A 25183-nucleotide genomic window follows, 5' to 3' on the forward strand; every position below is an offset into this window, starting at 1 on the left:
TTAGCACTGTTACAATGAAGATCAAGTTTCCAATACCTGAACTTTTGGGTGGCACATTTGACCCATCACAAGAGGGAAGGGCCAAGAGGAGAAAATTTCTTGTTGCTTTTTTTTTTGGTGACTGGCCAGTATGGGGATCCAGTTGCTTTTTTATTTATTCTGTTTACCTAAATTCCCCCATCATTACCAAATGACACATACTTAGCCAGGATGAGGACCATCTTGTCTTATTTTTATCTGCATTTGTTTACTTAACCATGAGGATAATTTTTTCATACACAAATTTGAGTGATTAGCAAAGAACCATGTAATGTAACCACTCTTGCTTTTTGCAAGCAATGTCTGTTTCTCAGTGGGCTGAAAACCACACTATTGCTTCCTCTTTACCTTTGCAGTGGGAGTGCATAGCATTTGTCACTTGGCTTCTGAGCAACTTCAGTGACAACGCTGGGAAAGCTCTGTACTGGCCCAAATGGCACGCGTCCTATGTGTGGCATCTTTCTTTCTCTTTCTGAGTAAGTTTCACAATTCTGCATGTTTGTATTGTCACAGGAGTTAGTCAACTGGAGGCTGCTAGGTGATGGAGCAGGACAGTTTGGTCTCTACAGGAACAGCTATGCCATGCATTTTTGGTGTTGGCAATAATTTTTAACTTACTCATGATAGTTCTTGCTTACCTAGACACCCTTGAGTTCCAGGGAGGTGCAGTGCTTGGTTGAGCCCCATGCACCTGATTCCATTGTTTTTCACACTTGTTTGTTCGGCCAGATCTGCCCGTTTAGCTGGGCTCAAGCATTACTTCATCTTCCTGGGCTGACCATCCCAAGAGACAGAAAAGTTTTGTTCCACAAACTGAGAGGAGCCTTTAAGGTTTACCCAATGTCAGGATTTGAGTAGAGAAATATGCCTTGGGGATGTGGCTGATGGAAGGAAAATTTATGATAGCACTTAGTAGTTTTAGGCTAAGCTAAAAGAAGATTCTGGATTTCACCTGTGAACTGAAGTGGGAATGACCACTGAGAAACTGAGACAGGGACAGGAAGATTCACTTGGCTCTGCTGAGGGCCATATGGAAGGCCTCACCTGGCCCAGGGCATTTGTACATGTCAGAACAGGGTGGAGGAAGGGGCAGTTTGGAGGTAGAAGAGAGAATCAGATGAATTGGGCAGGGAATGAAATAGTTCCAGACCAGGCAGAGCAGGTAGCAGGTACTTTTTTGTTCTACGGGTTTCTTTAACACCAGGTAAAGCTTATAGACCCCATCTCAGAATAATTTTTTACATACGTAAAGTAAAATGCATAGGATTATAGAGGAAATCAATTATATGGAAATATATTTATCAAAGTATTTTTATTTTTATTTATTCATTTATTTATTTATTCTGTGACCGGTAAGGGGATTGTAACCCTTGGCTTGGTGTCACCCGCACCACGCTCAACCCCTGTATAGGATCCGAACCCGCAGCCTCGGCGCTCCCAGCGCCACACTCTTCCAAGTGAGCCACGGGGCCGGCCCTATCAAAATATTTTTAATAAATCGTGGGGTAATTTGTTTGCTTCTTTATTAATGCATTACATAACAATATCTGGAGGGAGATCTGATAACCACCAAACTTCAAAGTAATGATGAGTATGAATAATATTTCAATATATCTGTAATAGTTGTAATATGAGGTGAAAATATCTGGGGTTTGTTGTCTACATTTATTCATAACTGAAGCAAATACTAAGTTTCCATTAGAGATTTATGAAAATAAAGACATAGGGATTATTTTCACCCTACTTTATGGACCTTTAATCCTTTATGTAGACCCAAACTCTTGCTTTATTTATTTATTTATTATTATTTTTTTTTTTTAAAAGATGACCGGTAAGGGGATCTCAACCCTTGGCTTGGTGTTGTCAGCACCACGCTCAGCCAGTGAGCAAACTGGCCATCCCTATATAGGACCCAAACCCGTGGCCTTGGTGTTATCAACACCGCACTCTACCGAGTGAGTCACGGGCTGGCCTCAAACTCTTGCTTTAGAGAGACTGGATGGAGTTAGCACAGGGACATGAATGGCTGAGATGAAGGGGGAACTAAACCAAACTGTAATCAATGTGACCAGAGCTGTGGCTAAAGAATTAAAAGAGTGCAGCATTCAGCATGAGAGAGGTGCTTAATAAACATTGGTTGAGTTGAACTGGGCTCATGTCTCAAGGGACATGTGATAGTGTGAGGTAAGGGTCATATCTAGGGCCTGATGCAGACAGAGGTAGCCTGCAGTGGGTAGGTACACTGGTGGGATTCTTCGGGCTGGTGCATTTGTTTGTCCTGTTCAGTTGTCTCATTGTGATTCTCAAGTATATGTGCTTTGTGTGTTTGGACTGTGTGTTTGCCTTGTGCATAGGAGGAAACTATGTTTACACTGTGCAATAATTCAGAGAATTGCAAACTCTCTCTCTCTCTCTCTCTCTTTTTTTTTTTTCTGGTAAGCAGGCTGGAAGGCCTGGGGGAAGGAAAGTAGTAACCAAGGTTCAAAAAGGGGAAGCTGGATGCTTTTCCTTAACCCGTTTAAACAACTACCTAAACTGCGTTATATATTTATTTCTTCTAAGTTCTGACTTATCCTAAGCACTAATTTTGTATAGAACCACAGGTTTTATGTGGGAAATACGTGTATGAGGAAGTAACCTGAAATAGGTTTGGAAACCTGCTATTTGTCATTACAAGTATAGAGGGGAAATGAAGGAAATTAAATGATGACCAGTTGATCAATTATATTGTTTAGCAATTGTATACTTTGTCCTAATTTATTTATTTTTGAATAAATATAAAGACTGAATAATCCTGTTAGAGTATGGTGCTAGAAGAGGTTAATGTCATGGGTAAATGAGCTCTTGGACTTAGCAGTTAGCTTTGCCTGCTTGATTTGTTGCCCCTCACCCTGACTAGCCACCCTGTAAATAAAGGCCATTAACAAGGGAGGGTTTGGGGAGGAGCCATTGTTTGTCTTACTGTGATTACATTCATGAAAAAAGAAATATTCCATTTAACTATGGATAAAAACTATCTCAGCCCCAAGCATTTAGTGTTTCTATGTGTGTGAAAAAAGAGAAGCTGCTTGTTATGTTGGTTGTTCCCTATGTAAGTTTTGTCTAAGGTGGAATTACTTGAAATTGCTCTTTTTTTCTATCAAAAATGATCAAATGTGGGCTATTTTATATTATTCAACCTAACAGTTTCCATTCAAGTAATACTGAAGTGGTAAATTTGACAATTCCAGTGATATTTTTGAAGAAAGCCAATACCATCAAATAATTCTGAGTTCTTCAAAAGCATGACTGCAGTTAGAATGTCAGTGCCAAGCTGTGCACTCATCAGTCAACATGCATTTCAACTACTGTGCAAAGATACTTGCTGTGGTTTGAATGTATCCCCTTAAGTCCATGTGTTGGAAACTTAATCCCCAATGCAACAGTGTTGAGAGGTGGCACCTTTAAGAAGTGATTAGGTCATGAAGGCTCTGCCCTCATGAATGGATTAATGTTGTTATTGCAGGAGTGGGTTCATCACTGCTAGAGTGGGTTTGTTATAGAAGTGAGTTCAAGCCCCTATTGCTGTCTCTTGTGCTCACATGCACTCTCTTGCCCTTCTACCTCCTGCCATGGGATGGTGCAGCAAAAAGGCCCTCATCAGATGATGCCCCTTGATCTTGGATTTCCCAGCCTCCGGAACTGTGAGCTAAATAAATTTCAGTTCATTATAAATTACCCAGTCTCAGGTATTCTGTAATAGCTGCACAAAATGAACTGAGACAGCACATAACCCTCTGTCCATTAAAAGAGAAAGTAATGGGACAATCCTCAGAGGTATTTTAGTCTTTAGGAGGGAGAGAGATACGTACTTGAAACAACCCACAGAGAACGTATGTATAAAAAGATACTTCAGCATGATCCCAGTGCATAGCCATTTGAATTGATCTCCATCATTCATTCCTCCCCACCTCAAAAGTACCTCTGAACACCCCCCAACATTTCTTTCACTTTTCTGAGAAAGCTGTATGTCTCAGTTTGCTACAGTATACCTCTGAACACCCCCCAACATTTCTTTCACTTTTCTGAGAAAGCTGTATGTCTCAGTTTGTTCAGGCTACTGTAGCAAATATACCATAAACTGGGTAGCTTAGAAACAACAGAAATGTATTTCTCTCAGTTCTGGAGGCTGGGAAGTCCAAGATCAAGATGCTGGCAGATCTGGTGTCTGGTGAGGGCCATTCCCCATCAATAGCACCTTCTAGCTGTGCTTCACATGGCAGAAGGCACTAGCTTGTTCTCCGGGTTCTTTTATAAGGACGCTAATCCCATTCATGAGGACTCCACCCTCATGACCTAATCACAAAGGCCCCCATCTCCTAATACCATCACCTTGGGAGTTAGGTTTCAGCGTATGAAATTTGGGGGGACACAGACATTGAGACCATAGCACTGTACCCTCTCCATCGTGTTGAAACCTAGCCCACAAAACCTGGGTATCATCTTTGATTTCTTCCTACCTCTCATCCCTCCGTTTACCCCTACTACTCCTCAAGCATCTGTGACACTGAACACTCTATAGATTTTATCTTTATAGGAGCTCAATGGGGATAAAATCTTTTCATCCCCATTGTCTTCATCACCTCTGTCTTGGGCTGCTTTATTTACCTGATATTTATTCTGACTTCCATTATCCTACACCCAACTGTCAGGTTAATTTTCCTAAGACCTTTTAAATACTTCTAGTGCATTCCCACTGCCTAATGAATCAAGTCTAAACTTCTGCATGTGATAGTCAAGTTCTTCATGCTCTGAACTCAAAATTCCTATCCAGTCTTATCTCCTTTTATTAATCTTCCTGCAACTCTCCCCACGTCCAGTTGATTACTCCCTATTTTCTGAACAAGTCTTTTGATTCCTACTCACATAGTATTGTCATGAAGTCTCCTCCACCTAAAAGGCCCTGTCTTCCCACTTACCTTTTCATAATCTTTACAATTCTGCAAAGTCCATTTTAAAGCCATCTCATCCATAAAACTTACCTGTTTTCTCCCCCCCAAAATGTAAGCTTTCTTTTCTTCAGCTTCCTCAAAGCACTTGTGTTATGTCTTTCTCATAAAAGGATGACTACCACCCCACCTGACTAGAAGTAAAATCTACAAGTCAGAGATTATCCCAAACTCATCTTCATACATGAGGAACATTATAAGTGGTTGAATAAATATTTATTAAATTGGCAAATAAAGCAGTAGAAAAGGAAGTGTTAGATTTGACAATAAAATTTTTCAAATATGGTACCCATCTCTCTGAAAAGAGATAAAAATGTTGGAGAAGTGTTGCCTGGCCACCAAAAATAACATCGGTTTCAGAAACACGCCCTGATATAAACAGATTAGTGGTACTTCAGAAACCATATTTTTAATAAAACATTTTATTGTGAAATGTAACATAAAATATTAATAAAACATAAATATGTAGTTTAAAAAATAAGTAAAAAGTAAAAACCATGTATCAGCACCCCGGTCAAGAAATAAAATATTGCCAGGACCCTAGAAGCACCCACCCACCCTGCCATGTGCCCTATCACATCACAGACCCTTCCCCACACAGTCATTATCCTGACTTTCGTGGTAACCATGTCTCAGCTTTTTTTTTTTTAAAAGTGGTTTTACCCTTATGTATACACCATTAAACAATCCAGTGTGGTTTTTCCTGTTTTATATATTTTTAAAATTTTATTTATTTTTTGCCTGTTTTTTTTAACTTTATAAACAGAATTCCATTTGTAGTCAAAAGGATTCAAAAGTGTTTTGCTGGGCCCAGTTATTTTTTGCCTGTTTTTTTTAACTTTATAAACAGAATTCCATTTGTAGTCAAAAGGATTCAAAAGTGTTTTGCTGGGCCCAGCCCGTGGCTCACTTGGGAGAGCGCAGTGCTGATAACACCAAGGCCACGGGTTCGGATGCTATATAGGGATGACTGGTTGGCTCACTTGGGAGAGTGTGGCACTGATAACACCAAGCCAAGGGTTAAGATCCCCTCACCAGTCATCTTTTGGGGGGGGGGGGAAAGTGTTTCGTATCTTTCATTTCACAGTCATCCACATTATTGCAAATAGTTGTAATTTGCTCATTTTTATTTCTGTGTAATGTTCTGATTTATGAATGCTCCACAGTTTATCTGTTCTACCGTTGAAGGTCGTATGGGTTGTATCTTGTTTGGGGCTGTAATGAACAGTGTGGCTGTGAATATTCTTTCACATTAGCATGGTGCACAGTGCATATGTTCCTGTAACGTGGTGTTGCTGAAAAGTGTTTTAAACTGCCTCTGTAGTATAACTTTTTAATAAATAATAATTTAAATTTTTCTATGGTGGTCTAACTTTTATTCCTAGATACTTATTATAAAAAGAGCATGATATAAATATATCATATTAATTGAGATTTATGAATAAATTAGTGTATTTTAAATTATTGCTAGAAATATGTGTGGTTGGTTGATTGGTTCATTGGGTGTTGGTTTGTTTACTAGTTTTAGATTGAACATACACATATGCAATTTTTAGCTCACCGAATTATGTGACCACTTACCCTTTCTGTTCTTTTCTTTTTGCAGGTCCCTTTCTGTCCCTTAGGATTTTTCATTTGATCCAAAATTCCTATACTCAGCCTTATCATGCTCTCTGCAATGTCATTGTTCCTTTCCCTCGCTTGTTTTTCATTCTTGTCTCCTTTACTCTTTGTCCTTGCGGAATTACAAAATTCAGCAGACACCCTGCTTCTTTCATATCTTCTTGTGAACTCTATTCTGCTAACTCCATAATACCAGCAATTGCTCCTGTTAGACCCTCCTGGTATCTTTCAACTCTGGGCCCTTCCACTGGGCCCTAGGACCCTAGCGAAAGATCTAGCCCACCCTTGTGGCATCTTTGTCATTTGTCTTTGTTCTTTCTGTGACACAAAATGAACTATTCTTTAATATCAATTGTAACAAATAAACATATGCATTTTGACTTCTGAAAAATGCTTGATTTAAAACGTTTGTCAAATGAGATGTTACCATTTAATCATGTTTTCTCCTTTAGACCTAATACTTGAGATTTGTTCCAACAGAAAACATTCCCTATTGGTCCCAGATAGAAACTTTTGGTAAGAAAAGAACTAAAATAAGTTCTGATCCCACAACCTGCTGGACTTTACAGCCATTTATTATGAAGTCTTTCAGTAGAGTGATAGTAGCTCTTTAAGAAATTACAGAACAAACCCTCCACAGTATAGAAAGGAAATGCCACTACCTCTTCAGATGCTAATTTTAGCTAGTCTTGCATCAGACCTGGCCAAGAGCTGCATTTAGGTCTGTCCAACAAGCAAGAAAAATTATTGCACCATGAGCAAAGCCTTAGAACGTGCTTCTCCAGCAACTCTTCTGTGGGGACCTCCCGATGGCAGGTACCCTGGCATTTGAGGTTTGAAGAAGTGTATTGCTGAATTTTCCCAGAAAACAATCTAAAAGGTGAATCATCACAAATTTTATTTGCTTTAAAATAAGTGCACTTAGATAAGCAGATGTTTTATGGAAGTAGCCATGTTACACTGATGAAGCCAAACTTCTTTTAAGAGAATAGAGATCACTATGGAAGTTAAAGTTATAAAAGAACAATTAACTCATCAATCCATTCCACTGCTGCTCGGCCTAAAGAAGATGTTGAACATTTGAGTTGATTATAGCTAATAACCTGTGATCTCATTTACCAGAATTGTAATATAGGGAACTACATAATGTGGTACATTGGGAACTGGAGCACTAATCTATTTTTATTCCCCTTTCTTTCTTCTACTTGCAAGCTAAGCTCAGCATTGGCCAGAGAGAAGTAACAGTTCAGAAAGGACCACTGTTTAGAGCTGAAGGTTACCCAGTCAGCATCGGGTGCAATGTAACTGGCTACCAGGGACCTTCTGAGCAGCATTTCCAGTGGTCTGTTTACCTGCCGACAGCCCCAACCCGGGAAGTCCAGATTGTTAGCACCAAGGATGTCACCTTCTCTTACGCAATGTATGCACCGCGGGTGCAAAGCAGGGAAATCTACGTGGAGAGGATCCAGGGCAACTCAGTCTTGTTGCACATCTCAGAGCTCCAGATGAAGGACACTGGTGAATATGAGTGTCACACACCAAACACTGATGGAAAATACTATGGGAGTTACAGTGCAAAGACTAATCTAATTGGTAAGCCGTTTTGCACTTCTGCTAACCAGCCCCTAAGAAGGCAGTCTCCACCATCACAATGCCTTGCAATGTGACCTGCCTTTATATTGTTCTATTTGCTTTGGGAAAAGAGCCCAGATACCCCTCTGGATATTTTGGAGATTTATCACAAGTAGATATCATATTCTCTAAAACCCTCAATTCGTTTTTAACAATCATCTTTGCCATAAATATTTAGAAGGGGTGTGGTCTACCCAAGGGCACCATCCACAGCTAACCACAGATTGATAATAGCAATAACAGTAGACAAAGCTATGAGAGTTCTCCCCATGTCATCTCTTCTTGGTGGCAGAATATTAAGTTAATAAGAGAGCTGGTGTTAGTACCATAGGTGATAAGTCACTAACTTGGAAATGATTTTTCTCAGACTACCATTCTCTAGCATATTTACCTATGGGGAGAAGGTCATAGTCTTTGCAATTGTCATTTTGTCCTTTTTCCTGGAATATCTATCACCCCTTTTTCAGCTTAGCAAACTCCTGCATATACTTCAGGACCCAGTTTAGATATTATCTCTTCTGTTGGAACCTGTCCTGACTGCTTCAGCAGTATTCCACCCTTGTTTCCTCCCAATGCTCTTTTTTGCATCACTTTTATTAGCACTCATTCAGTTATGTGGTAATTGGCTATTTGTAGGCCTCTCTCCCACCACAAGCTGAGCTTCTTGAGAAGGGAATGCTCATCTCAGCTCCTAGCACTGTGGCTAGCACTGAGTAGATGCTCAGTAATATTCACTGATTAAATGTAAGTGTTGCTTTCATGTAAGCTTAGGCTATATGATTTCATTTGAGGAAGAAAAGAATGGTAGGGTAGGATAGTTACCAAAACTTTGGTAAGGACTGTATTTTGGTTCCAAATGATAAATTATAGCAGATTACTTTAGAATTTTATTTTATAAAGGAGCAGAGTAAGGCCTGGGGAGGTGAGGTGACCTGCCCAAATACATGTAGTCAGATAGGGACAGATTTAGGATCAGAATCTAGGTCTTGTAGCTCCCAGTGCTTTTCTTCTTTAAATACTCTGTGTCTTAGTAGCTAAATTGGTCACACCCTATGCTAATGAAGCAAAGCCAGGATCAATACATTAGTGATCCATTAGCTTTGCCAAGTTCCATAGACTGTACATAGAAGCCAATGTTCCCATTGGCAAGCATATGGCTAGTGGAAAACCAACTCAAAGTATATGCTTTACAGATGGGGCTTCAGGGTGCCACTTCACTATGGAGGCTAATTGGACAAGTAAGGTAGTAGGATAGATGATCATTAGACCAGTCAAATGATCATCATTCCTTTGTTTCCAGTTATTCCAGATACACTCTCTGCCACCATGAGTTCCCAGACTTTCAGTAAGGAGGAAGGTGAGCCATTAGAACTCATCTGTAAGGCATCCAAAGCCACAGCTCAGCATACTCACCTCTCTGTCACCTGGTACCTGATGCAGGATGGAGGAAGAAGCCAAGCCACCAGGATTATTTCTCTCTCCAAAGATTTTATGTTGATACCTGGGCCCTTGTATACAGAGAGGTTTGCAGCTGGTGACGTGCGGCTTGACAAGCTTGGGGTCACCACCTACAGGCTATCCATAGAGAAGCTCCAGCCCTCAGATCAAGGCCAGCTTTTCTGTGAGGCAATGGAATGGATTCAGGATCCGGATGAAACCTGGACTTTCATCGCAAAAAAGCAGACAGACCAAACTACTCTGAGGATCCAGCCATCAGGTAATTATCGTCTCAGGAAAATTCATTAATACACTGGTAGTGGGTATTTATGGGATATCTTTTTATTTTTTTCTAATCTTTTGTTGGCTCTGAAAAAATTGGCTAGAAAGTTTTAGTAAATTTTGTTTTTGTCATCTGGGAAGCATAACTAAGAAGGTCATTCAGTTTTGGCTCTGTCTGTAGGGGGTTTCACATGGGATCAGATCTGTTAAATGGTTAGAATGAGTCTACAAGGCCGCCATGCAAATAGTTTTGTTATCATTTTTGCCATGCTCTGGGTAAGCACATTATCCACAATATCTCAGTTAGTTCTAACAACCACCCAAGGAGGCAAGGAAGTGACTCCCCATTTTAAAAATAAGGAACCTGAGGGCTGGCCCGTGGCTCACTTGGGAGAGCGTGGTACTGACAACACGAAGCCAAGGGTTAAGATCCTCTTACCGGTCATCTTTAAAAAAATTAAAAAAAAAAAAATAAGGAACCTGAGCCTCAGACATGCTAGAAGTGCTGCCTGAGCTCACCCAGCTGGTGAGGTGGGGCTGGCATCCACAGGTAGGCTGTCTCTTGCTAGAGCCCACTCGCCACAGACACCTGGGCCTCAGAGTAGCTCAGGTTCCAACATGAAGTCTTGTCTGTGCCAGTGCTGAAATTTCCTAGCACCCCTTTTCCAATTTAGAAGGGTGTCATTCTTCATGATCCACTGGTGTTTTTGTCAAAGTAAGCAGAATGGCCTTGTCTTTGATTCCTGGTCTCTGTACATAGGCTTTGGGCCAATAGGAGGGGGTTACGATCACCATATATATTCATTGCTAAAAGTGATGATCCAATACTGGATCATTGAAGTTTTCTTTCTTTTTTAAGAAGAGTGTTATTCTGTTCTATTAAAAGTTGTCCTTTTGGCCTCAAGTATTTAAGTTACACTCAGTGAGTCCTATGGAGCCACATCACATGTGCTTTTTACTTAGGAAAATACCACTGGATATTCTCAGCCAGAAAAAGACAATAAGAAATCACAATTTACTGCAATTTGTCATAGTATAAAATATTTTATTTTTTAATTAAAAATCATACATAACTGTACTATTTATACATTTGTGCGTACATCTTGCTTACTAGGATTGCATTCAGAAAACCATATATGCTGTCCTTTTGGGTGATTTAAATAATAGTCACGAGCATTTTTTACTCTAGAGATTTGTTTGTTTGTTTGTTTTTGTTTACCTGCCACTGTGGAACTAAACTCTCACATAAAATGCCGTCTCTGTGGTACCCTCACAGGGGTATCATCTCTCTCTGGTAAGGAGAGGACGGGTGTAGTGGGAGATTTGTTTGTTTGTTTGTTTTTGTTTACCTGCCACTGTGGAACTAAACTCTCACATAAAATACCGTCTCTGTGGTACCCTCACAGGGGTATCATCTCTCTCTGGTAAGGAGAGGACGGGTGTAGTGGGCTCTCTAAATACCTGCCTTGCTTTTATTTCCCAGTGAGAGATTTTCACGTCAACATTACAGCTGAGAGCACATTTGCTGAAGGGAAACCCTTAGAACTGATTTGCCTGGTTGTGGGCAGTGGCCGGGACCCACAGCTTCAGGGCTCCTGGTTCTTCAATGGGATTGAAATTGCCCACATGGATGCTGGTGGAGTCCAGGACCTGAAGAAAGACTACAAAGAGAGGGCAAGTCAAGGACAGCTCCAGGTTTCAAGGTTAGGCCCCAAGGCTTTCTCTCTCAAGATCTTTGCAGTGGGCCCAGAGGACACAGGCACCTACAGATGTGCAGTGGCAGAGGTGGTGCGAACTCAGACAGGCTCCTGGCAGGTGCTTCAAAGAAGGCAGTCACCAGACAGCCATGTGCACCTAAAGAAGCCAGCAGGTATGTGAAGCTGCGGCCACACGTGGATTGGGCTGCTTCCAGATCCTCTCCTTTGTCAGTAGAGACTACCTTCATGGACACGGTGGAGGTCTTACTGAAGTCATGTGTCAACCAGGTCATGTGGGAAGTGACATGGAGTAAAGCAAAGCACCCCAACTAGCTGGAGACTTGAGTTCTATTCCTGAGCCATTAAGTGGGCTGTGACCATAGACACACCACTTCACTTCTTTAAATCTCAGCTTTCTCATCTGTAAAATGATGGCACACAATTACATCGATCTTGAGTCCCTTCTTGCTGCTTCAGATTCTTTGATTCTATTTATTTTTTGTTCCAATTTTTATATATTGGGTTTTTCTTTAAGCAGAGAACACTTGTATTAATGAGGCCCGCTGTCTTCGTGTGTGTGTGTGTGTGTGTGTGTGTGTGAGAGAGAGAGAGAGAGAGAGAGAGAGAGAGAGAGGAGTAGATTAAGAGTAAAGAGCAATAAATAAATAAATAAATAAAATAATAATAAAAAGAGTAAAGAGCTACACTTTGTCCTCTTTTCTGGGGAATAAACACCCGTGTTACTCCACCTCAGGATGGGGCTGGCATCTTTCAATTGCCCTCTGTTTATCACCTATTATGTTAACATAATTTGGGGAATGATTCTTAGTCAAAATTCTGACCCACAGTGAGAAGTGAAGAGGCAAATGAGAGCAGGCAGACGCCTTTCTCTGCACTGTGCTGTGATGTGGTGAGACGCCCGTCCCTGTGGTTCTGAGTGTCTGTGTGCACCAAACCGAGGAAGCCACTCAGCTCACTGTGAACACGTTTGAATCATCAGTGTTTTTTGTGTGGAGAGAAAACAGACAAATCCACACCTAGTATCGGTATTCTCTCAGCTAGAAGTTAAAGTCAATGTCTCGAAAGACTAATTGCCCAAAAGCAAAAATGAAAAAAAAATGTTTTTTAATTTTAAAAAACTGAACCGAAAATAAAGACATCCTTTTTGCACTTGATCATTAGAGGCATCTCCGAAGATAGATACATTTCCCTTTCATGGTCTTCTCCATTACCTCATTTGCTAGGAATGTAGATGCACAAACTTGGGCCAGGAAGAGTGTTAATTTTCATACTAAACATTTGCTCTAACTTTTTAGGATTCAGGAAAAACGATGTAAGCAGGTTTACGTATTTACACAGAACTAAATCTCTGCTTCATGCATCTCAACTTCCCTTGGAACATGCCTGCAACCTTTCTTAAACCCAGTACATGGGAATTTGTTTCAGAGAGATCCAAAAGTGTGCTTCGTGGAACACATCTCATCATTTTAAGGGTGGGGTCATCTTCCAAAGCTAAAAATAGTTCTTTGCATAGGCTGGAGTCCAGATTGGACCAAATATGTAGAAACAAGAAAAGTTGTTTAAAAATTTATTAATCTAATTTGCAAGTCAAACCATTACTTGAAGTATGAGCAGAGATTTACTATCCTATGAGTATTTTAAATAGAAGGGAGCACCCATCACCACTGTGAATGTGTAATTTACACACTCTCAGGAAGTTTATTACTTCTTACCACAAGGTAGTAATGACCACAATGATAAGGAAATATCTTTTTTTTTTTAAATAACGTTAGTTGAAACTAATCATAATGGTTATATTAAAGTGGAGAGATTATGAGTAATAATTTCCCCTTTAATGTCTAAACTTCAGTTATGAGTCTATTTTTAACTTGAAAAAATTTTTAGTATACTAATGCCTCTAATACCAAAGATTTGGAAGCAGGTTTGCTAATTTTTTTTAAACCTACTTATGGACATTAACCTTCGTTCTGCCTTTATAACATAGGTATATGTGTACATAAAACAGTCAATGACTCAACTCAGTCCTTAGCAGGAAAGAGCAATTTGCAAATTCATTTAGATCCTATTTAGATTTCTATGCCAGTTCTATTTTGTTTTTCTCTTTTGCTTTGAATTACCTCTCCTTTCAACAAAGCCTGTCATCAAACACTGATGCTAATAGCTAACCTTTACTAAGTACTTTCGCTAGCCAGCCAGGCTGTCTTTTGTATGTGCCAGTTGTTCAGTCGTCTCAACAATGCAATAAGTTGAGTGCATTTATTATACTCTATTTTACAGGGAAGAAAGCTGAAGTTTAAAGGGGTCAAGTACATTGCCCAGGATTATTCTGTCTCCCAGGGCCTGACTTTAAACACAGTGCTGGGCTGCCTAGGATGCATAAGCTCCTGATGTATCTCTGCACTACCCACAAAAAACCAGAACAAGACCTTGCACCATCAGTGTTTGTTGAATGAATGCCTGCATTTCTACACATCTTGAATTTCACATCTGGGAGTCAGACTTACATTTGTAGTTTTACAGTATAGTTCAGACATAAGAAGGTTCTCCCTTTACACAACATGTATATGTGTATATATATATATGATATACATGTATATATGCATGTATTTTCACCACAAGTAATTGTTTTTTTATGGTGGTATTGTGAGCAGAGAGCTAATTAGCAATGTTCCTTCTCTGCTCAAAACATATACTAAATTAATTAGGATTGATTAGGGAAAGATAAGTAGGAAGAGCAAAGTCATTTTGAACTCTGAAGAACTGAATTCTAAAAAACTACAACTTTAAATAAACACAACTTCATTACTTTCAGGTTCATACACCCACCTTAATTAATCTAACAAAATATTACCAGATGTTTGCCCAACTAGCTTTTCTTAAGGAAGGGCTGATTTAATAAACTGATAAAAAGAAAAATAATGCAAATTATAAATTGTTTAAGTGTAAATAGGTTTTCCTGATATTGTCTGCTGTCTTGTTTCCACTATTTAAGTGGTTAGTAAATCTTTTTTCTGGGAGTGGTGCAAGGAGGAAACAGCCTGGTCTGATTTGTCACAAACTAGTCAAGTCCTAACTAATGAGATTTCACTGTATTTTAGAAAATTCTTCATTTACTTGGAACACTTTTTTCTTCTGAAATCTATAATTTACAGCAAGAAGTGTGGTCTTGTCTACCAAGAACAAGCAGCAAGCTGTATGGGAAGGAGAGGAGCTCACTCTTCTCTGCAAGGCGGGCGGAGCTGAAAGTCCTCTGTCTGTGATCTGGTGGCACATCCCACAGGACCAGACACAGCCAGAGTTGGTGGCTGCCATTGGGCAGGATGGTATTGTGCAACTGGGTGCCTCCTATGGGGCACCCAGTTACCATGGCAACATAAGGTTGGGGAAAGTGAACTGGGCCACCTTCCAGCTGGAGATCACCTCCACCACCATCACAGACAGTGGCATGTACGAGTGCAGAGTGTCTGAGAGGACCCAGAACCAGGCCAGAGATCTGAGCTGGACTCAGAAGATTTCAGTTACTGTAAAATCTCTGGGTGAGTGTCAAAGAAATCCTTTCCTGATCTTGCATATCAGTCACTTCATCCCCCAGTTATGATATGTGTACACAGATCGTAGTCTCTGGCTACTGTGTCTGTCAACTAATCCTTAAAGTTTATCCATCTTGATAAAGATCATCTTTAGAGTACAACTTGTAAGTTGTTGTTCGAGGTTAAAACAAAATCCTTTGCATTGGAGTCAACTTACAGAAGAACGTAGCTGGATCTTATACATTCTGGCTTTTGGCAGCTGTGGTCTTGGGATTTCAGAATCTCTTCTAGCATGTGCAAAAGGGTTCTGATACTGAACCTGTGAGTGGGGGTAAGGGAAGGAGGCCAGACCATGGGGGCTGGGTGATGCTCCACCCACTCAGCAGCAGCTGTCTAAGCAGGAGCCTGGAGAAACACTGCCTGTTTGTTGTCTCTGCTGAAAACAGTCTTAGAAAAGGGTCAACTTTGCAAAATTGAGGTCAGAATTTAGGACAGACTGTACCATGAGTCAGCTTATACACCAAAATATATGAATTCCAGATGCATAAATGCATGGTCCAATGTGAAGAGGTGGCAACTAGAAAAACTTTACAGCACTGTACTTTGATTTGGTAATCACATTAGAAATTGTGTTTCATTTTTCTGTCTGCAGAGTCAAGTTTACAAGTTAGACTGATGAGCCGTCAACCACAAGTAAGGTTAACCAATACCTTTGACCTTTCCTGCATAGTAGTGGCCAACTACTCTGACCTCAAGGTACCACTCACTGTGACATGGCAGTTCCAGCCAGTTGGATCTCAAGTCTTTCATCAGCTTATTCGAATCACCCATGATGGCACTATTGAATGGGGGGATTTCCTATCCCATTTCCAAAAGAAGACAAAGGTTTCACGGTCTTCATTTCGTTCTCAACTCCTAATCCATGATGCCGCTGAGGAAGAGACAGGAATGTATCAGTGTAAAGTGGAAGTTTATGGCAGAAATTCCCTACACACGAACAGCCCTTCGAGGGCTTCCGCCGTCTCTCACCCACTGAGGATAGCCGTCACTTTACCAGGTGAGTGTCGCTTGAAATTAATCCCTGCTTTAAAAAGGGGGAAGAGGGATTTCTACCATTTTGGGTACATTATAGAAATACAAGATAAAATGCTTTTTCCCCTTGTTTGTACCATTTAAGCAAGTGCCATATGATGAGTGATATCCATCCAGGCTAACATTAAGTTACTAGGCACAGAATGCCCACACTGGCTGTTAAAATATTGAAATACTTCCATGCTGGCTAATAACCACTGCTCCGTGCCCTTCCCCATCTTCCTATAAGTTACCCCACCCAGTGACTACAGGGTACCACGAGGCACAGCAGGGGCCCTCTAAGACCCGGCTGCAGTGGAGAGGCAGTCTTTTGGATTGGCCACTGCCCATGCCTTACCAGTTATCAAATGTTTGGAATGTCTCCCCCAGTGGTAGGGATAATGTAAATTCCATTAGAATACACTTATCTATCCATGCTGGCTAATAACCACTGCTCCGTGCCCTTCCCCATCTTCCTATAAGTTACCCCACCCAGTGACTACAGGGTACCACGAGGCACAGCAGGGGCCCTCTAAGACCCGGCTGCAGTGGAGAGGCAGTCTTTTGGATTGGCCACTGCCCATGCCTTACCAGTTATCAAATGTTTGGAATGTCTCCCCCAGTGGTAGGGATAATGTAAATTCCATTAGAATACACTTATCTAATTATTTTTTTATTGGTTATGAATATTCATGAGATACAAAGCTGATTGTCACCCCTCATGCCCATGTGGTGGGGGCCAGATTCATACTGGCTGTATACCCATTACCACAAATTAATGTGTTAATGTATAAGAGTCAGAGAATTTATGATTATGGTCAAATATAATCTACCTCGTCAATGGCAGTAGAGCATAGAGGTTAAAGGTAAGACACAACCTAGGCAAAGTTTAGCTGTGTCACGTATCTTCTCTCTCATAACTTGCATTATCTTAGGACAGAGTGATTGAGAGACTGTGAAGTCATTTAGATGTGACAAGCACTAGATACCCACGTGGCTTTGGACAAGTCACTTGATCTGCCGAAGCCTTAATTACCTCATCTGTAAACTGCTGATGTGCAGTTTAAATGTGGTGACATATATAACATGCCTAGTACAGTGCCAAGCAGGGCTCAGACACGGCAGCCATCCTTACTCTCTGCTGCTGAGCAATATTTCTGTCGGTGGTAATGATCTCCTTGTTTATTAATTCATGCCTTAATTTGCTTGTCCTTTCTGTGGTATTTGAAATTGCTGGCCCAATCCTTTTTTCTTGAAACTTTTTCTTTTCTTTGCCCCATGATACAAGATTTTCTTGGTTTCCTTTCTAACACTGACTGCTCCTTCTTATTCCCTTTTGCAGAATTCTTCTCATCCGCTGATTCTTTAAAGAAAACTGTTCCTTTGGATTTTGTCCTTGGCTTGCTTTCTTCTCATTATACACACTCTCCTGAGGTGGACTCACCACTACCCATGAGTAAAACCTATATGCTGACAATTCCCAAATCCATTATCCTGAAAGATTTCTCTTTTGATCTTCCAATTGCCTCCAAGATGTGTCTACATTCACTATGTCAAAACGTAAACCCACCATTATTATCACTCCGAAGCTGCTCCTTCTACATCATTCCCCGTGTCCCTACAACCCGCCAGTGATCCGAGCTGGAGACCTGAATCATCCACAGCTCCTGCAAGTCCATTTCATGTGCAAACTCTCATAGCAGGATATGCAAAGTCCTTTATAATCTGGTACATTTATGTCTTTCTAGTGACCTCTCTTTCCACTTTCCATCTTGAATTTGAGCTCCAGCCACACTGAATTATGCAGTTCCTTGAGGCTCCATGTTCTCTTTCACTTTCAAAGTCTTTGTTCAAGTTGCTTCTTTTGTGTGGAATTCCTTAGCCCCTTCTTCATCAAAATAATTCCTATAAACCCTTATGACTTAACTCAAAGATAACCTCCTCCAGGAGGAGTAAGCCTCCCTTACTCCTATATTTGGATTAGGTAGTCCTTCTGTGTGCTCTGATAACCAGTTCTGCATACCACTGTCCCTTATGGTGACACAATGCTATAATCTTTAAGTCTCTGTCACTGTCCTTGTCTCTCCCTGTAGACTGTGAGCCACCACGGGGAGGTATCTGCCGAGCCTACAATAGTGTGGCACATAATATCATATGTGCTTAATCAGTGTTTGTTAAAGGAAGAGTAAAGGGACCTCCTGGCAACATCAATAAGCAGTTACAAAAGTAGAATCAGTGATGTTAATAAGAAGTTGGAATAAGATTTGGGAGCAAGGTTTGTAATCCATCTTTCTGACAAAGCAGAAAAGCTGTGGAGTTAAAGCATGGTTGACTCCGTATCTGTAAGATGTTCCCACAGCTGAGTGGCTGCAAGGAGACGTGTAATTTTACTAGCCCAGGTACAACTTCCTTTTCTTTACCCATGTATGAAGGCAAATATAACTAGAATTTGGCAAATAGGGAATCCACGAGTACTCTGGGTAGTTAGTGAACACACAAACAAAATATGAATAGGGCCACTTTCTTTTAGTTTATGCATGAGATACTATAGAAGACATGTCTGTGCTTGAATACTGGAGCAGTTCCATGTGTAAAAGAGACTGGGCTTTTCTGTATGACACCTCCTCTGCCATTCCCCTTCCAGCCAGGATAGAACTAGGCCCAGTGGCTAGAAGTTATGAAGAGATAAGGTTCAACTTGGTATCAGAAAGAATTCTCTAGTGGCCAAGCTGTGCAAGCATGGAGTGGGCTGCTCTGTCACGTTGTGAGTTGTTCAGAGGCGGAATGAACAGTTAGTGGGGCTGCTGTAGAGGGAATTCACACATAGGATGGCTGTCGGAGGTGTTGCCCTCGTTGACCTCTAACAGCCCTTCTACCTTAAAAGTCTATTTTCTAGCAAATTAACTCTTTCCATCTTTTAATTTAGAGAGCAAGCTAAGAGTGGATTCAAGCAGTCAAGTCCAAGAAGTCTCTGTCAACTCCAACACAGACATAGAATGTAACATCTTGTCCCGGTCCTTTGGAAACCTTCAGTTAGCCATTATTTGGTACTTTTCTCCTATTTACATTAATTCATCCTGGCTGAAGATCCTGGAAATGGACCAAAACAGTGTTGTAAAATATGGAGACGAATTTCACACCCCACAGAGAAAACAAAAATTTCACATCGAGAAAGTTTCCCAATACTTGTTTCAGCTGCACATTCTGAATGTGGAAGACCGTGATCAGGGCAAATATCGCTGTGCTGTGGAGGAATGGCTCTTGTCTACAAATGGCACTTGGCGTAAGCTTGGAGGAGAGAAGTCAGGACTGACAGAATTGAAACTCAAGCCCACAGGTGAGCCTTGCAGGTGTATTCTCACATGTCTTTCTGTAGGATTTTCTCTCAGGCAGCTGTTCTATGGGGTGATTATATGGAAGTGAAAAATAGGACCTAGACTCATAGGAGTAGTATCCACCTACAATGACTGCAGGACCTCGTAGCCCACCAGAGGAGAGGGGGTCACTTAAGTTGAATCAACCTGAGGTTTCGAGGAGCTTGGGTGGGAACAAGATCCTTTTGACTGGTTTGCTTATCAGCCCAGCAGCCTGGTCTACGCTGCTACCCAGGGTACCGTATCTCCAGATCTCCCTAATAACAAGCTGTGTCATTCTAGTGGGGCTCTACTGTAATTTGGCAGAGAAAGAGTAATACCAAGCATATTTCTCCCACTGTGAACAGAAAGTGTACAGCTCTATGGGGATGTGTGGAGAAATTGCTTCTCAACATTTAGCTGCCTAAACATAAGGCAGATAAGAGTAGTTAACTGTTGGAATGGCTTACAGAGGGAATCTCCTCTTCCTCAGGAGATCTTTAAAAATGTACTGGAAGTTCCACCCACTCACGCTGGTCTGAGTGCTGCTGTGTAAATGTGGGCGAGGATGATTAGGTCTCATGGCATTGGTTAGGTCACCTCCAATGTTGATTAAAATTCAATGAATGTCACAGCTAAGGTTTGAACTGCCCAAGATCCAGCAGCACAATGCAAATTAGTGGATCTAATTGGGTGCTTAGAATATATTTTTAAGGTAACATAAAAAAATAAGATTATAACTGAACATTACTGTGTATTAGGCAGTGAGAATACAAAGATAAATGAGGCACAGCTCTTGCCCTTTAGGAGCTCACAGCCTGATGGGGCAGTAGGGGCAAAATAGTAGCTTAGCACGAGGATCTGCCCTTGCCCCTCTACTCCCCTTCTCCCTGTTCTTCAGTCCCCTCTCCCTGCTAACTGTATGTCTTCCTCAGGGATAGATCCTGGGCCCATTTTTCTTCTTATTCTGTGATGCTTAGCCCCAATCTCCTGAGCTCCAGGCCTTTATACCCAATTGCCTGCTGTACATTTCTACTTGAATCCCCAGAGAGCCTCACACTCAGCATGCCCCAGATTGCATTTATCATCTCTGCCATCCCACAAGACTCATTCATACTTCTGCATTCCCCATCTGTGTGACTGGCACCCCTGCCTCCCAGTTGTCCAAGCCAAAATCTTTTTTTTTTTTTTTTTTTCCTTTTTGTCTTTTTTCGTGACCGGCGACAGATCGCAACCCTCAGTGTCGCGCCCGTACCGGACCGGGACCGGCAACGGGATCGCAACCCTCAGTGTTGCGCCCACACCTTGCTCAGCCAGTGAGCGGCCGGTCTGTATGTGGGATCTGAACCCTCGGCGGGAGCGCTGCCGCGCTCCCAAGCAGCGCACTGTAGCAGTGCGCCACTGGGCCGGCCCCCAAGCTAAAATCTTAACAGTATCCATATGCCCCTTTTAAGGAATATGCCACTTCTTAGCTCAAGCCAGTACTTCCCGTGTAGGAATGTGGGCTCAGTGTTGTCAGATATTTTTGTATGTCAAGAGATGCCTAAAATCTTTTTTGGTGACATCTCCCAATTTGAGAAAGTTTGCAACTAATTAGAAGTCTTTTAAAATGCCAGGGGTGTCAAACAAAACCTATCTGTGGGCTACGTGTGATTATGGGTGGCCAGTTGTGCACTCTAGGTTAGGGAATCCGTTAAGAAAGAAGTCCCAGGAAGATGCTGAGAAGGACTGGTCAGAACTGTTGGAAGGAAATTTTCTCTGAGGTCAAAAGAGGAGAGAATTTCAAGAAGAAAATAGATTGAGTGGAAAAATCACAAAGAGGACAAGAGAGAGAGAGAGAGAGAGAGAGAGAGAGAGAGAGACACTGGAGGGTCCCTTGGGCTTGGAAATGGGGCCCTGACCAAGTATTGTGTTGGGATTGGAAGCCAGATTGCAGTAAAGTAGGGAGTAATTTGAGGCAAGGAAACATCAACAGTATCCTATAAACTAGTATTTCACATGTTTCTCCATGAAGAAGAGAGTAAAGATGGTAAGTAAAAAAGAGTTCAAGATCAGACAAAGTTATTCTTTTAAAGATAGGTTAATTAGGGCCGGCCCGGTGGCGCACTGGATAGTGCGCCGCTTGGGAAGCGCGGCGGCGCTCCCGCCCGAGGGTTCGGATCCCACGTACAGACTGGTTCCCGCTCACTGGCTGAGCGAGGCGTGGGAGCAGCACTGAGGGTTGCAATCCCGTTGCCGGTCCCCGGTCCGGTACGGGGGCAACACTGAGGGTTGCCATCCGTTGCCGGACACGGAAAAAGATAAAAGACAAAAAAAAAAAAGATAGGTTAATTAGAATGTACAACTGTATTAACACAGAGGCCTGCCTGGCTACTTTTTTTTTTTAACACATTGTTAAGTAGTATTAAAATCAAATCTTTCTTTTTTAAAGAATACATTAGTACAGCAGGGAAAAAAGAAAGATTAATAAATGCATTTATAGCGGAGCTGAAAATCTAATGCACACTACAATTTCTTTATTTTGTTTGTAACTATTCTGGCTGCCATTCCAAGTCTTCACCTGCTGGTTAGCAGGGAGAAGAAAAAATAAATGTCAAAATCTATTTAAAACTTAATCTAATCCAATAAATTAAATAATTCCCTTGGGTAGTATTCTAACACTTGAATCAAAATATTCAGTCTCTCAGATAGCGTCCTCATTCTCTCCGTGTCTACACCCTAGGTAATATCTGGGTGGAATTTGCTAAGAATGAGGGGTAGTGGTGGGATACAAGACCTGAGGGGGGTGCTGAAAGTTTTGAATAGCCACTCTGGGAAGTACACGAGGAAGTGAACCAAGGAGAAGTAGAAGCAACATGGCAGAGGGCCCCACGAAAGCTGGGTGGTTTTCAGTGACAGGGCCCAGCAGGTAAGAGGTAGGGTTAATAGAGGGAAGTGGCTGGTTTGATTCATAGCAGACAATGTTCTGGCAAATGTGAAAGAAGCATAGGAATCAAGGAAAAGTGTTAAAGGTGAAGGGACTGATGCCTACAGAATACAAGATGGGATCTCCTCAGTGAAAAGTAGATTTTTCAGGGCCAGCCCGTGGCTCACTTGGGAGCGTGCGGTGCTGATAACACCAAGGCCATGGGTTCAGATCCCATAGAGGGATGGCCGGTTAGCTCACTGGGTGAGCATGGTGCTGACAACACTAAGTCCAGGGTTAAGATCCCCTTACCGGTCATCTTTAAAAAAAGAAAAGAAAAGAAAAGTAGATTTTTCAGAGCAGGTGTCCAATCTGAAGGTCTGCATTCTCCTCTAACTTGCTGCCATTTAATTTTCTAGGAAGTAAGATACACATCTCCAAAGTGTACCAGACAGAAAATGCTACCGAGCACAGAGATGTGGCCATCCGCTGCAGCCTGGAGAGTTCAGGCAACTCAGCCTCCCTGTACTCTGTGACGTGGTATAGGAACAGAGAAAACTCTAGAAGTGAAATGCTGGTGCACCTGCAGCATGATGGCCTGCTGGAGTATGGTGCAGAGGGGCTCAGGAGGCCCCTGCACTGCTACCGTTCATCCCCTACGGACTTTGTCCTGAAGCTTCACCAGGTGGAGATGGAGGATGCTGGAATATACTGGTGCAGGGTGGCTGAGTGGCAGCTGCACGGACACTCAAGCAAGTGGGTCAACCAAGCATCAGATGAGTCACAGCGTATTGTGCTCACGGTGCAGCCTTCAGGTACCTAGGGGTTAATTACCATGTGCTCATGGTCAGGAGAATATTTAGCTCTCTTCTTATGCTTTCCCTCCCAGCTATGGGTTCCCTGAAGAAGATGACTTTGCTATCTCTCTCGGTAGTAACTCATTTGAACAAACAAGGTGTACATGAGGTTTTCACATAGATACTTGAACATCAGGGGCATCTGACCTATTCCTCTCTTCCCCTACTGAATAAAAAAAGCCATCAACATTATGTCCCTTTAAGTAACCAAATAATGGGTGAGGTAGACATTCTTACCTCTTGGCTGACCCTCTCATCTTGGAATGCTGATCTGCAGTGGGAGTGGAAGTGAGGAATAGGGAAATGATGGCTTCACATTTTGATCTGATTGAATCAAAATCAGCTACATCTAAATGCTCCCTGAATCAAAAAAGAAAAACAGACAAACAAAAAAACTAAACTAAACCAAAAAACTTTTCTCAATGAATAGGCGCCAACCTCCTTGTCTCTCTGTACTCAAAAAACTGCTCAGATTTTGGTGATGATGGTCATTTGTATGCCTCTCTTGACTGTACCTTGAATGGCATCCGGGAAGTAAGGGTGCCCTGCAGAAGTTGTTATAGGCTCCAAGGAGGAGGGCAGCTACTTGAAGACTGTTGGCCAAAGGGTGACCCTTCTCTGTGAGCGAGGGTTGTCCCACTCAGCTAGTGGTCAGCCAGGACTATAATAGGCATTTATTAAACATTTTTTTTTTCTAAGATGACCGGTAAGGGGATCTCAACCCTTGACTTGGTGTTGTCAACACCACACTCAGCCAGTGAGCTAACTGGCCATCCCTACATAGGATCGGAACCCGTGACCTTGGTGTTATCAGCACTGCACTCTCCCAAGTGAGCCACGGGCCAGCCCAAAAGATTTTTTTTTTTTTTTTTTTGTCCTTTTTGAGACCGGCCGCACCTCGCTCAGCCAGTGAGCGCTGTGAGCGCATCAGTCATCCCTATATAGGATCCGAACCCGCGGCGGGAGCGCTGCTGGCTCCCAGCGCCGCACTCTCCTGAGTGCGCCATAGGCTCGGCCCTAGCCCAAAACATTTTTAATGAAAGCAAAAATTTCACTAGCTAGACCAGTAAATCTTCACTGGGGATCAGTAAGATAGCAGATGTTGCAGCCAGCTCATTCTCTCAGCCTCTTCTTTCTGGTGGGGTTCACAGAGAAGGTGAGAGGTGAACCAGAAGCTAAACTTACTGTGGGAAAGGACCATTGGAGAAGTAGAGGTGTAGTCTTGGTGCCCTACACCAGGAAGGGTACATGCAAATGATTAATAAAGGGGCCAGCCCGGTGGCGCACTGCTACAGTGCGCCGCTTGGGAAGCGCGGTGGCGCTCCCGCCGAGGGTTCGGATCCCACATACAGACTGGCCGCTCACTGGCTGAGCGAGGTGCGGGAGCAACACCGAGGGTTGCGATCCCGTTGCCGGTCCCCGGTCCAGTACGGGTGCGACACTGAGGGTTGCGATCCGTTGCCGGTCAGGAAAAAAGACAAAAAAAAAAAAAACCAAAAAAAACCAAATGATCAATAAAGGTCACATTCCAAAGACACTGGCTTGCTTTGGTGACACTCTTTAGGAGGGAAAGAGTGCTGCCAAGTACGTGTGAGAACTTAGCAGTGACAGCCCCATCCCAGCCCCAGCAAGGCTTCTAGAGTAGAAGTCAAAGTTACCTGACTTGTTTCTTTTTTTTTTTTTTTTTTTTTTGTCTTTTTCCATGTCCGGCAACGGATCGCAACCCTCAGTGTTGCCCCCGTACCGGA

General features: G+C 42.1%; 1 protein-coding gene across 2 annotated transcripts in view; it reads left to right on the plus strand.

Annotated features, from left to right (window-relative positions):
* Positions 1-406: 406 nt before the first annotated feature.
* CD101 (CD101 molecule) overlaps positions 407-25183 on the plus strand; it is a 35081-nt gene continuing 10304 nt past the window's right edge. Inside the window, exons 1-8 of one of the 2 annotated variants that reach the window (XM_008580404.1) lie at positions 407-515; positions 7863-8243; positions 9583-9999; positions 11485-11871; positions 14872-15255; positions 15902-16306; positions 19247-19657; positions 22998-23393. In XM_008580404.1, coding sequence (XP_008578626.1) covers positions 473-515; positions 7863-8243; positions 9583-9999; positions 11485-11871; positions 14872-15255; positions 15902-16306; positions 19247-19657; positions 22998-23393 — 2824 coding nt within the window. In that variant the 5' untranslated portion in view covers positions 407-472. The remainder of the gene's footprint in view (positions 516-7862; positions 8244-9582; positions 10000-11484; positions 11872-14871; positions 15256-15901; positions 16307-19246; positions 19658-22997; positions 23394-25183) is intronic. The other variant, XM_008580405.1, reaches the window with a different exon arrangement.

The sequence above is a fragment of the Galeopterus variegatus genome, unplaced genomic scaffold (assembly GCF_000696425.1).
Source record: "Galeopterus variegatus unplaced genomic scaffold, G_variegatus-3.0.2 Scaffold2079, whole genome shotgun sequence".
NCBI classification, from domain to species: Eukaryota; Metazoa; Chordata; class Mammalia; order Dermoptera; family Cynocephalidae; genus Galeopterus; species Galeopterus variegatus.